Here is a 14,070-nt window from a genome sequence, read left to right as displayed (position 1 = left end):
TTGGAAGTGGGACCCACTTTTTATCGAAATGACCTCTGATGGAAATTTCGACTGCGCCGTTGAGTCTGGAATATCGAATTTGGTGTGGTTGCATGTCTCGTTTGCGTGCACGGGGTTCCGAACGAGATCGGAGTACCCCGTCGGGGTTTTTAGTTTTGGAAAAATTGCAGAAAATCTGCAATATAATGCAGATTTTCAGCAACATTTCCAAAAACTTTAAACTCTCTTAATTCTCTCATTTCTCAACCGATTTGGGCGATTCAAAAGGCAAAGTTGTGAGATTTTTTCGAGGGCAACGCGTTGGTGAGCTCGGATAGTGGTTTGGGGTTCCCGTTTGAGGTAATTTCGCGATAAAACCTGACTGCAGTGCCTTTTTTCGAGCATTTGTTTTTGGTATTATTGTTTTGGTCATATCTCACTCATTTTAGCTCGGTTTTGGGTGATTCGAAGTCCCACATATTGAGGATTGTAGTGACTTCGTTATGGAGTGTTCAAGGAGTGCTGGGCACCTTTCGATTCTCGTTTATTCTAAGTTTTGACTGCAGCTGTAGGGTTTCTTTTAGTTATTAAAGTGTGGTTTCTTGCTTGTTGGTTTTTGCTATGTTTTGAGCCTCGGATCGTGTTCCATTTTGGAACACAAGTTTGGCGTGCTGTTTGGGGTCACTTGACGGAGTCAAATTCGGACAGTTCGGTGTGGGTCCCACGATTCCCGTTTTGACTCCAAAATTGATCCGTCTCCGTTTGTTGTGATTTTGGTGTCTAAATGACAGTAGTAATGTTGTGACTCTATTTTTTTTATAGCGGGGTAACGTTTCGAGACTGTTCGAAAAAGGAAAGCTCCGGTAAAGTGATTGGTGAGCGCACAGTTGGCCTTAAGGTAGGCTACGACTTTCTTTCTTTTAGATTGAGCTTAATTGTGTAAAAACATGTCGATTGGAGTGAATTGGGGGTGGGTACCAGTTTACTACCTTAGTTTGATTAGATACCTTATGTTAGGATCAATTGGCCACATTTCGGGTATAGTATCATGTTAACCGGTTTAGTAGAGTTGCATACTTATGTGCTAAATGCTATTGTATGCTTGTATGTTATGTATTGCATGCCTTGTTCATCCTCAACCGTAAGCATGATGTTTTTAGTCTAGGTTAGGCTAGCATTGCCTTAGACTTATGACCCGTGTGGGCTGGATAAGCTTGACTTGCTGCTGACGTCGTTCGGATGACTTAGCTCCTTGTAGACTGGAATAGCAGACTTGAGTCTGATAGTTTGAGCCTTAGATTAGGCGTTATCGCTACTTGCTGCACTTCTGTATCTTCTCCCTCTCATTCTGCGGTTTTGACGCATTCTCAAAGGTTTGGTGCATCACTCGAGGCGTGGGATTGATATAGTATAGGCTTGGGAGCCTTTTATGTGATATCTTAGAGTTGACGGCGTTCCACGGTGGTTGTTGTTGGATTGAATCCTATTGGAGATACCATCACCCTGGGTCGTTCTTCTAGCTAGGCTGGGAATGTATCGCTGGCTGGGTAGACTCGGTGATATCAGCGATCGCCCCGGGCCTCTCTTTCTAGCTGGGCTGGGAGTGTACTGCTAGCTGGGTGTCCCTGGATCGCTCTTTCTAGCTGGGCTGGGAGCATGAATGCATGATAGGACGACTCGCGATATCTACCTCACTCACGGGTCCCTCTTTCTAGCTGGGCTGGGAGTGGACTGTTTGGTTGGGTGCCCCCTAGGGTCACTCTTTCTAGCTGGGCTGGGAGTGTACTGCTAGCTGGGTGGAGTCTGATGGATTATCTTAGTTACTTTAGGTTGGGAGCCTGGTTTTCTTCTTTCTCAGTAGACTTAGCCTTGCTGTGTACCTGTCGGGCTTATGGGGGTTCGTTCAGGTTTTATTTAAACTTGCACACGAGTGTACCTTCTGGGCTTATGGGGGTCCAGTTAAGTTTAGTTTAGTTGTACTTAGTTTGTTTCTGGTATGCTCGTGTGCTTTCTTTTCTTATCCGATTTGACCTCTCTGTGTCTAGATTCTATCCTTTCTTATTGTTTTTACCCTTTTTGCTCAGTCGGCCTATGATGCCTACTGAGTACCTGTTGTGTTGGTACTCATGCTACACTCTGCATCTATTTCGTGATGCAGGTCCCAGTACCAGTTACCAGCGGTGATTAGTTCCAGCCTTCCTTTGCAGTTGTGATTCGGAGACGAGGACGAGCACTTGGCGTTTTGGGGTTTGTTCTGTCTCCTTCTTTTGTTTTAGCTAGTCTTGTTGCCTTTGAGACACGCTCTGTTGTGGTCCACTTTTGGGACTTGTACTCTTTATTAGATAGCTCTGTACTAGTGACTTCCAGGTTCTGGGAAGGATTTCTTTATATATTTATTTTGGGTTGCTTTCGCCTTGTTATCCTTGTTTAGATTATTGTTTTCGCTAGTTCTTCCCTTTCGCTCATTGCTTGATGTTCTGGGTGACGGGTTGGCTTACCTACTGGTAGGGTCTAGTAGGTGCCATCATGACTCGAGAAATCGGGTCGTGACATATGGGCACTATGAATTTCTGGTTATGTCTTTTGGTTTGACTAACGCGCCTACAACTTTCATAAGTTTGATGAATGGGGTGTTCAAGCCATTTCTCAACTCGTTTGTTATAGTCTTTATTGATGACATTTTGGTCTATTTGAAAAGTGAGAAAGAGCATGCCGACCATCTTCGTATTGTTCTGGGTGTTCTTGGAAAACAAAGGTTGTATGCTAATTTTTCTAAGTGTGTATTTTGGTTGACTTCTGTTGCATTTTTGAGACATGTAGTTTCAAAATAAGTGGTAATGGTAGATCCCCAAAAGATTGCAGCGGCTAAGAATTAGGTTCGGCCTAACTCTGTGACGGAAGTTAGTAGTTTTGTGGGGCTCGCTAGCAACTATCGTCGATTTGTGAAGAACTTTGCTTATATTGCCACTCACTTGACTAATTTGACCAAAAAAGAGATATCATTTGAATGGACTAAAAAATGTGAGGAGAGCTTCCAAAAGCTCAAGACTCGCTTGACCATCGCGCCTATTCTAGTATTACCGGTTAAAGGTAAAATTTTTATTGTTTATTGTGATGCTTCACATTCAAGTTTGAGTGTTGTGTTGATGCAAGATAAGAATGTTATAGCTTATGCATTGTGTCAATTGAAGGTGCATGAGAGGAATTACCGAACATATAATTTAAAGTTTGCAGCGATAGTGTTTGCTCTTATATTCTAGCGACATCATCTGTATGGTGTTAAGTGCGAGGTATTTACTGATCATCATAGTTTGCAGCATGTGTTTACTCAAAAGGATTTGAATTTAAGACAGAGAAGGTGGATGGAGTTACTTAAATATTATGATGTCACCATTTAATACAATCCGGGTAAGGCTAATGTAGTGGCAGACGCTTTGAGTCGAAAAACGGTGAGTATGGGTAGTTTAGCTTTCTTGAGTGTAACCAAACGACCTTTGGCTAAGGAAATTCAGACCTTAGAGTCTAAGTTCATGCAGTTGGGCATCTCAAAAAGAGGTAGGGTGTTAGCTAGCACTGAAGTAAGGGCCACATTCATTGATGAGATCAAGGCCAAACAGTTTGAGGATCAGAACTTGAAGGAGCTTAGAAAGAAGACTGCCATTAGTAAGGCACAAGAGACCACTCTTGATGCGGAAGGTGTGATCAATTTTAAAGGAAGAATCTGTGTTACTAGAGTAGATGACTTGATTCAGAAATTATTGACAGAGTCTCATAGTTTGCGATATTCTATTCATCTGGGTTTGACCAAGATGTACCGAGATTTGAATCAAATTTATTGGTGGTCAGGCATGAAGAATGATATAGCAGAGTTTGTGGCGAAGTGTCAAAATTATCAACAAGTGAAGTATGAACAACAAAGGCCTACATGTTTACTTCAAAGAATGCCAATTCCGAAATGGAAGTGGGAAATGATAGCCATGGATTTTGTGGTTGGTATTCCCAAGACTTTGGGAAAGTTTGATTCTATTTGGGTAGTGGTTGACATATTGATTAAGTCAGCCCATTTTATTCCGGTAAGAATAGATTACAATTCTGCAATTGGCTAAAGTTTATGTGAAAGAGATAGCGAGGTTGCATGGGGGTGCAGGCCCGGGTCATGACAAACTTGGTATCAAAGCACTAGGTTCAAGTGTTCTAGGGTTTCTATGAAATCGTGTCGGTAGGATCTTGTTTGTGGTTGTGAGGGCACCACTTCTATAAATAAGGGACTACAAATATTTAGGAAAAAATTCCCTTTTTTCATACTCTAAATCTGGCAATATAGTTGTATCATCAGGAACTTATTCTAACTCATGCATTTCTCATATTCATTCGACTACCCCTCATACTCAAGGTAATTGAAAATCAAAGCCCAGATCATTATCAATGAGTTACTCTTAACAAGAGTTTAGAGAAAGTCACGAGACTGTAGAGGGGCTTGAGAGAAGCCCGTGAGTAAGATTAAGTGTGAAATTTGAAATAATGTACATTTATTCATATGAATCGTGCGTTCGAGCTAAAAGCAAAATATATGCCCAGACTCTTTCTCGGAACCTTGTTTTAGTTGAGACCCTTATGAAGAAGTGTGTTTTAGAAGTTGGGTCATAATTTTCACTAGAAAGATAGTATGAGTTATGAGATTATGAGAAGTAGTAGTAAAAGTGCACTTAAGTTAGAAGAATACATGCAGAGGTTCAGTAATCTAAGAAAGAGAAATTGTGATGAGGCAAACTATGTTATTATAGCCATGCACCCAGTATGTTATTAATGAGGAGTTCCCCTTATGGGTAGACTAAGAAGTGATGAGTTTGTGTAGATTTCATGATAGGAGGTAGAGTAAGAGTTACTAGTCAGGATGAGTTAAAGTATAATTTAACTAGAAATGAGGTTATGATGATATGTCATTGTGTTAGTAACGACAAAGTGTAGGTGTTGAATAGAAGAGCAGAAGTACTCATGAGGTGATAGATCTAAGCTAGGCTTATGATTTTTGAAGGGGAGCCCATAATATTTAGAGGCTTACAAAACTAATTAGGCAATGATGTATAGCGAATGGGTAAATAGTACTTAAATTGTGATAGGAAGTGTGACGGTAAAATTATAAGTATGAAGACTATAAATAAAGATTGACTACTTGTCATGAGGTTTAGTGGGCGAGTGTTTCTTAATGTTTATATAGTAGTTGTACGTTAGTATAGTAAGCGAACAATCATATTGATATCGGGGTTTAGTAATAAACATTAAGCTTGAATTTGAGATGAACATCGTGATCAAAAGAATGACAACCTGAGGGTGATGATGTTAGTCTTAAGATCTGATCTGGTAGAATTGACATAAAGTAGGTGAGAAATTGAGATGTTAGTTACAATTAATATGAGTGGTGCAAGTGAGAGATCCTAGCTTTTAGATAAGGGCAATGAAGTGTGGCTAAGTCATAAGAGTAAGAAGAACATTAAGAGGTGTACCCTAGATTGTATGTATTTAAACGAGGTTCCAGTTAAGTTTATTATTTTCATGTATGCCGAGATAGTATATTGGAGTTGTCAATATGGAGTAGGCTAAAGTAAGCATTAATTATTACCCATAATAGTTTGGTAGAAAGGATTTCATATTGTCAATGACGAGCCTCTTAAATATAGTTCAAAGTTTCCTCCAGTTAGGTTGATATGAACCTAGAAGGATGTTATTGGTAGTCTGAGGGGGAGAAGTCAGATTGTTAAACAATCAGATTAAGTGGCCTTTTAAGCCAATGAGTGGAGGTTAAGAGAAGTATCTTAGAAAGAGGTTTTAGAAAGATTCTTAGTACCTGCATATGGAGAGTTCAGTAGCCATGAGATAAGTCGTTATCTTGTATTAGAGTAAAGCAAATGTAGACCAGTTTAAAGATGATGAGAATAGATCCATAGCTTTAGAGTGTCAACTCCAACCTAAGGGGGAGATGATAAGATGAGAAATCAAGTCAATTGTTGAGAATGAGATAGTTATGTCTTCAGAAAGAGTTAAGGAGATACATCAATCCATTCATACTCTCGCGTATTCCTCAAAGTTCAGTCATTACAACATCATGATGATGTTTCTTCTATCAGAATTTTGTTGATGACCTATGCTCATACACTTAAGAGAGATTTACATCTATGCTCAATTTCCAGAATAAAGGGCAAAGACTTTAGCCCATTGATCTCAATCTTACTCCATAAAGTTATGGTTATCAGCCTCATGATATGAACCCATTCATATAAGCATTCATGTCTCATAGTATGTTCAGTCTCGCAATACATTTGAAAATATATTTCATTGATATATAATTATTTTTACACAAAAATAAATATAAAAATTTAAGGGACGAGATCGATTTTTCTAAAAAAAACTTTTTTAATAAACTGACTTTGTATGAAGTGTTTCCCAATATAAGAACAAAACTTTTCCTTTCTTCTACCAATGAAGGGGAGAAAGTTGGCATAGGGAAAGCGCCTACACCTAATGGCTTAAGTCGTTGTTCCCATTTCCTCGCTGACCCATCATGCAAAAGGTACGCCGTTAGAGTGAGTGCGCTTTATAGCTACCCGAAGGTGTCCTGGACACTCTTAATAGGAAAATTACGTTATATATATATATATGTCAAATTATGTATTTAAAGTTGGAGATCCTTGATAAAAGTTGTGACTTTGGCACAGTGATAATGGGTGTCCATTTGAATGAAGGAGTTTTGAATTTGAACCCCAAAAAGCACAATTTTTTTTTGCGGCTCCGCCATTGGGTGGAGAAATGACTTTTCATTTTCCTTTCACTTGGTTCCTCCACATTTCTTAATTCTCATTTTTCAATTGATACATTACTTAAATGCAACACTCTTAATGAAATTATTATCGTCAAGTTCACGAAGATATTCATATATATCCTCTCAGGATAGAGGCTTGACCACGATTTCAACCATAGCGACAATGCGAGGTGCCAGGGACACCCTCCAAAGGAGTGTTTCCTAATATAGGATAATTTTTTTCTTTCTTCTACCGATGAGAGAGAAATAACTTTTCATTTTTCCTTCACTTAATTCCCCAAATTTCTCAGTTCTCATCTTCCAATTTACACTTTACTTAAACCCAACAATCTTAAGGAAATTATTTCCCTCAGGTACCCGAAGTTAATAAAATATATCCTATAGGATAGAACGATCTTACTTATTGGTCTATTGGTACCTAAAATCACAGTATCAATGAACCACTCAAAGATCGTAAAATACATTAAAATTTGTTTGTGCAAAGTAAGAAAAAGTTCAGAAAATTCGTTGTTGAAAATGAGAGGAAATTACTATATTCATAGATAACATAAGGTAATATGAACTAATGTTTATTGTGTCTTATCAAAAATGTCACAATTCTTTGAAAAAGTAACAACGTTTTGAAAAAGTCACATAACCCTTCAAAAAAGTCACAATCATTCTGAAAAGCAACTATTCATAAATGTCACAACTCTTCAATTTCCTATTCTCACCTTTTAAAAACCCAATAAATTAATATTTCACCAATAAATCACCAAATCAAATACTAATCCCTGTCTTATGACTTTTTATTTTATTTATGTGAGACCTAAAATGAATTATATATTTTTATAATATTTAATAACATTTAACTTTAGAATATAATTTTACCCCTAATAAAATTATCTATAGTCATACAATTATCTATCACATATTTTAATTAGATCATAAATTTTAAAAGTTTTTCTTTCTAACTCCATGTCAAGGCGAAATGGTCTGATGGACCCTTATAATGATATATGTTTGTATTCTGAACCCTTTACTCAACACTTTGTCAAATAAATCTTAAATTCATTACAATACAATATATTAAACCATTTTCACATCACATCAGTGTGCATGTAATCCAACCTCTTACATGTGTAATTCTATGTCATTTTCCAGTGACACGTAAGAAATTAAATATTAAGAAAAATATAAACAATTCAAATATTTAACCGTTTGATTTTTTTAATGAAGAAATATTGGAAGAGGGTTAATGAAGAAATAATTTTTTTTAATTAAAAAATATTGTTTTCTAAAAAAATTAATGTTTTTAAATAGAATATAGCGTATTGAGGCGTTTGAAAGCGAGTATATTTATATATTTTCCCAACTCAACAATATTTATACCACATAAATTTGGTCGATATGGTTAGAGAGATTTCAAATATTGTGTTTTAATAAGTTTAAAGGTCGAGTTGACAAAGTATAGAGTAAGAGAGTTCAGAATACAAACTCATATATCAAATCAAACTAACTCATACGAATTGAAAGGAAGAAAGTATATATTAAGCTAGATACAAAAAAATGAAAACTAATTATATATAGCAATAACTGCAAGACATCCAACAATTTTAGATAAGTTGAAAAATTACATTATAAGTGAAAGAGGAGAGAAAAAATGCATGACATAATAAACCTGATCAAAGAAAGCAGTATACAGATGATGTTACTGTCACATCTCAACTAATTTAAAAGCAGTAGAAAATCCCGCAGCAGCATTTTCCGCTGAATCAATGACAAAGAGTGCAGATTTGACCTGCGAATTTGGAATATGAAACACTAGCAACTACTACTTGTTTGTTGTTGCATGTAACAGAAAATCTTGTCTTTAAGATCTTTCAAAAATCAAACAAGAATGGATCATTTCCATAATCCCAAATATCAGCTGGGTGGTAATTATAATTATCATCAGCAATAGGTGGCCAGAAAATCGGAGACACCACTGCCGCCACTGGATCGGACACAACCGGTGCAGCATCCGCAAACGTGTTTATGTTATCATACAAACAATTATGTTGATGTTGCAGCTGATTATATTGTTGATTTTGATATTCTTCTCTAGGATTAGGGTTAGGGTTTGAGTTTGAATCAGACCATATCATTCCAGATGCTTTAGTGGTCTCACCGTCGAGAAATCCATAATTATCATCAAAAGTTTGCTTCTGAATTGAGTGTTGAGGATTTTGTGAGATGTCTTCAGCATATTGCACGGCAGGATAAAATCCATAGGGTATGTAATTATTAGCAGGAGCCAATACGTTTGGAGGTAGCAGCGTAGAAGAAGAAGAAGAGAAAGACAAATCAAATCCAGAAGGAGGTCTAGGAAGTAAAGGACGAAGAGTTTGTGTAGTAGAAGATAAAGTGGCAGAGCCGCGTTTAGAAGAATTTGATGATGAACTAGTAGCGTTTGCACCTGAAGGTTGAAGATTGAGCTGAGCCTTTGAACCGTAGAGTATAATAGCGGCACGGTCATAAGCTCGAGCAGCATCTTCAGCAGTGGCGAAAGTACCGAGCCAACGGCGAGTCCGTTTACGGGGCTCACGGATCTCAGCGACCCACTTGCCCCAGCTGCGTTGTCTAACTCCTCGATACCTGAATTTGTTGTTATCAGGTCCTCCTTTGCCTTTACTACCTTTCTTGTTCCTACTTGAACTATTCTCTTCACTGCTGGTTTGTGTGGTGAGAGAAGCAGTAGTTGTTTTATCTTCTTGGTTGGTGAGGTCTAAGTCTTGGGTAGGGTGGGGATGTTGATCATTATTACTACCTGCACTGGTGCTATTCATAGTTCCAAAGAGATGATAATTTAGAGAGAGACGCCTCGTTGTTTGTTTACCCAATGAGTCGAGAGAGAGGACAGTGGAAGGCTGGTGTGAAAGAAACAATATGGTATTTGTAAATGGTGGATGAGGGCGGTGCTCTTATATACACAGAGCATGTGTATTCTTATGCACTACTATGAAGGCAACTTCCTTTTGCCTACTTGAACTATTCTCTTCACTGCTGGTTTGTGTGGTGAGAGAAGCAGTAGTTGTTTTATCTTCTTGGTTGGTGAGGTCTAAGTCTTGGGTAGGGTGGGGATGTTGATCATTATTACTACCTGCACTGGTGCTATTCATAGTTCCAAAGAGATGATAATTTAGAGAGAGACGCCTCGTTGTTTGTTTACCCAATGAGTCGAGAGAGAGGACAGTGGAAGGCTGGTGTGAAAGAAACAATATGGTATTTGTAAATGGTGGATGAGGGCGGTGCTCTTATATACACAGAGCATGTGTATTCTTATGCACTACTATGAAGGCAACTTCCTTTTGTCATTACCAAGTTTCTTTTGTTTCAACTTAGGCTTGAAGATTTTTATTTTTTTTTAACGCTCTATAGTTGGAATAAATTTTGATTTTAATCCTTATATTATTTGATTAAAGTGGTGCATCTTTAATACTCAATTTTTTTCAAGAATCATCCCATGTGCAGTTAAAAGTATATATTTAAGTTCGTAACTCACCATCTGAAACCTTTAAGAGCTTTCAAATCTCAATTTCAAGTTTGTTTAGTTTAAATATTGACTTTGATCAAGTCTTAAAGTTTTTAAATTAATGTGGTGCATCTTTAACCCTTGGAGACGAAAACTTCTTTGTTTGTTGAGGACTTGCAGACCATAACGGAAGAGCAAGGATTCTTCATGTGTTTTTCAGATTTTATGAAGACCCTTCATATACATGTGAGTAGGAGCGTGCATCGGTCGGTTCGATTTTATGTATTATCGATTCGGTTTATCGGTTTTAAATATGTTAAATCAATAACAAATCAATAAGATATTCTTTATTGATTTTCGATTTATCGATTTTTTATCATTAACGATTCAGTTTTCCCAATAAGAAAATGCTCATAAAATAAATATATGATTTCTCACTTCTCTAATAATTTGACACGATACGGTGAGACAACCAAATCAACTGTAAATGCTTTGATATAGTGAAACAAGAATATAATGAGAAATTACATCAATAAGAGTAGATGTAGTACGAAGACTACAATAACATGTTACAACCAAAACTTAATATGGAATTTTTTATGTGAAGTAGAAGTACTATGACGTGTAAAGTGTGTAGACCGTAGTTTAGAGTATTGATCTAGTGTCTAGTTATATTAAATTATTAATATTTACTAATATTTATGAAGGGTATAGTAGTAATTTACTATCTTCTTAATGGGTTATCGATTTACCCAATAAAACCAATACTAAAAACCGATACCAAATCGATAGCCCAATAATTTTTTTATAAAACCATTAAAAACCTGTTAACCCAATAACTTAATAGCAATGATCCAATAACATTTTTTTCTGTTCGATTTATTGGTTGGTTCGATTTTTCCACACCCCTAGATGTGAGTAAGGATTTTAGGTGTATTTAGTCTCCAAGTAATTTAGAGAACCTTGATCTTGAAGAGCATGAGTTGGAGTCATTTTGTCAACTTAACAAACTAGCCTATGTAATTTGAATTTTATTTAAGTTATATAATTTTAACTTAAATATTAATTAGACTTTATTAATCAATAATTTGACTTGGTCAATATATCATGAATTTAAGATTTCATTCAAATTAAATATGTATTTACCAATAAAAGGTCCATTGTCTACAACATTAAATACATTTTCATTTTGACTTGTCACATTTAGCATATCAAGAGTAATTATCTATTTTTCAAGACTAGCTAAGACTAGACATCAATTAATGAGTATTATGGTACTTCCCCTCATCTTTACTAGCTCATGTTTGACTTGACACAATATTTTATAAGCAATAAATAAAAAAAGTAATTTTACTATATGTCTTTTTAAATATAATAAATTCAATTTTTGATAAATGTATTGAAAAAATGACTATAATTATTATGATCACACTTATATGCAATCGGAGAATCTACATCTTATGAATACTCAAAAACTTTATATGCAAGCCAAGACGAATAGAATGAAAATGTCATATTGATACCACATTGTCTTTTGCTTTTTCATAGACAATTTTCATTTGAATTTAATTTGTATATTCTAAATTTCTAATGATAGAACGGATAGTAATATTTTGGTTCCTCGATTATTTATAAACTTTTTTTGTTTCTTGTGATATGTGACTATGTACGTATGTTTACTTGAGTATGGTATCACCTTAATCGAAGAATGTTTTATTTCCAATTTGAAAGTTTTCGCACAAATTCAAATTTAATCAAATTCTAAGATAGATACCAAATAATCTTCAACTAATAGAACCATGAGTTTTAAATTTTTTTATGCATGAATTCTGTTACATATAAACTATTTAATTAATATATTATTACAAATATTATTATAATTTGGGATAACTGTACATGGGATGATACTAGAAAAAAAGATTAAATGTGCATCACTTCAATTAATTAAAAGTTAAAATTTATTCCTACAACCGAACGTAAAAAAAAAAAAAAAACCTTGTGGTGGAAGATGAAACTTGGTATTGACGAAAGGAAGTAAGTTGGGTTGAAAGTGTATAAGAATAGGCATGCTTTGAGTCATATAAGAGCACCGCCCTCATCCACCATTTACAAATACCATATTGTCTCTTTGACACCAGCCTTCCACTGTCCTCTCTTTCGACTCATTGGGTAAACAAACAACGAGGCATCTGATCTCTAAATTTTCATCTCTTTGGAACTATGAATAGCACCAGTGCAGGTAGTGATAATCCCCACCCTACCCAAGACATTAACCACCAAGAAAAATCCACCAGTGAGGAGAAAAGCAACAAGAAAGGTAGTAAAGGCAAAGGAGGACCTGATAACAACAAATTCAGGTATCGAGGAGTTAGACAACGCAGCTGGGGCAAGTGGGTAGCTGAGATCCGAGAGCCCCGTAAACGGACACGCCGTTGGCTCGGTACTTTCGCCACTGCTGAAGATGCTGCTCGAGCTTATGACCGTGCCGCTATTATACTCTACGGTTCAAAGGCTCAGCTCAATCTTCAACCTTCAGGTGCAAACGCTAGTAGTTCATCATCAAATTCTTCTAAACGCGGATCTACATCTTCTACTACACAAACTCTTCGTCCTTTACTTCCTAGACCTCCTTCTGGATTTGATTTGTCTTTCTCTTCTTCTTCTTCTACGCTGCTACCTCCAAACGTATTGGCTCCTGCTAATAATTACCTACCCTATGGATTTTATCCTGCCGTGCAATATGCTGAAGACATCTCACAAAATCCTCAATACTCAATTCAGAAACAAACTTTTGATGATAATTATGGATATCTCGACGGTGAGACCACTAAAGCATCTGGAATGATATGGTCTGATTCAAACTCAAACCCTAACCCTAACCCTAATCCTAGAGAAGAAGATCAAAATCAACAATATAATCAGCATAATTGTTTGTATGATAACGTAAACACTTTTGTGGATGCTGCACCGGTTGTTTCCGATCCAGTGGCATCTCCGGTGTTGTGGCCTCCTATTATTGATGATAATGATAATTACCACCCAGCTGATATTTGGGATTATGGAAATAATGATCCATTCTTGTTTGATTTTTGAATCAAGAGAATTAGCATGCAATTAGTATCTAGTGTTTGGTTTCTGAAATCTGCTCTTCTGGTCAAATATGCACTTCTTGGCATTTAATTTTAAATGTTTCTGAAGGATATGACCGAAACATCAAAAGGAACCTCATTTGTATACTGCCTTCATCAGGTTTAAATTTAATTATGTGATGCATTTTTTTTCTCTTTCACTTATTAATAAGCTTTATTTATGGCTTTTCCGCCTTCTCTAAACTTAGTTATTGTTGGACCTTCCATAGTTGTTGCTAAATATAATAGAGCTTTCATTTTTAGTATGTAGCTTAGGGTACTATTTGATTTGGTGAATGAAATAAGAAAATTTTATTGGTGAAATATTTGTATATGTATCCATTTCCAGTTCATGAATTTTTCTTTTATTTTCACATTTCAATTTCTTGATATGTTTTGTTCGGTAGAAATCAACAATCCTAGTAGATGTCTCAATCACATTTGAATATCTGTGTATTACTCTCTCTTCCGGTGTTTTAAAAGACTCTGTTGGGACTCGCTCTGGGATGGGACTCTAGCAAAACACTTAGAGACTTAAGTGTGGACACTCCGAGCCTCAAGTGTGGGACTTAGTTCAATTAAACTTACGTTTTAGGTGCTCGACTGCACGCCACGCCCAACTCTCGGGGCTCGCCTAACAGATCTTGCACAAA

At 36.3% G+C, this 14,070-nt stretch overlaps 2 protein-coding genes across 2 annotated transcripts; one reads left to right on the top strand and one right to left on the bottom strand.

Moving 5' to 3' along the window:
• Window positions 1-8,658: 8,658 nt before the first annotated feature.
• Window positions 8,659-9,603, bottom strand: LOC107062345 (ethylene-responsive transcription factor ABI4-like). Its single transcript, XM_015312882.1, has 2 exons — window positions 8,946-9,603; window positions 8,659-8,771 (listed from the first exon to the last, which is right to left on the bottom strand). Exons 1-2 carry the CDS (start codon window positions 9,601-9,603, stop codon window positions 8,659-8,661), a joined length of 771 nt encoding a protein of 256 aa, XP_015168368.1.
• A 2,906-nt stretch (window positions 9,604-12,509) lies between these two features.
• On the top strand, window positions 12,510-13,382 carry LOC107062344 (ethylene-responsive transcription factor ABI4-like). Its single transcript, XM_015312881.1, has one exon. The coding sequence runs from the start codon at window positions 12,510-12,512 to the stop codon at window positions 13,380-13,382; it is 873 nt and encodes a 290-aa protein (XP_015168367.1).
• The last annotated feature ends 688 nt before the right edge of the window (window positions 13,383-14,070 follow it).

The sequence above is a fragment of the Solanum tuberosum genome, unplaced genomic scaffold (assembly GCF_000226075.1).
Source record: "Solanum tuberosum cultivar DM 1-3 516 R44 unplaced genomic scaffold, SolTub_3.0 scf00219, whole genome shotgun sequence".
NCBI classification, from domain to species: domain Eukaryota; kingdom Viridiplantae; phylum Streptophyta; class Magnoliopsida; order Solanales; family Solanaceae; genus Solanum; species Solanum tuberosum.
This window is presented reverse-complemented; position numbering and strand designations above follow the sequence as displayed.

Bases quoted from the DNA above. Each gene is read 5' to 3' on its own strand.
- LOC107062345 (XM_015312882.1), bottom strand. From the start codon at position 9,603: ATGAATAGCACCAGTGCAGGTAGTAATAATGATCAACATCCCCACCCT. The intron at 8,772-8,945 runs GTGAGACCACTA...TGTCCGATCCAG, and splicing joins TAATTATGGATTTCTCGACG to TGGCGGCAGTGGTGTCTCCG.
- LOC107062344 (XM_015312881.1), top strand. From the start codon at position 12,510: ATGAATAGCACCAGTGCAGGTAGTGATAATCCCCACCCTACCCAAGAC.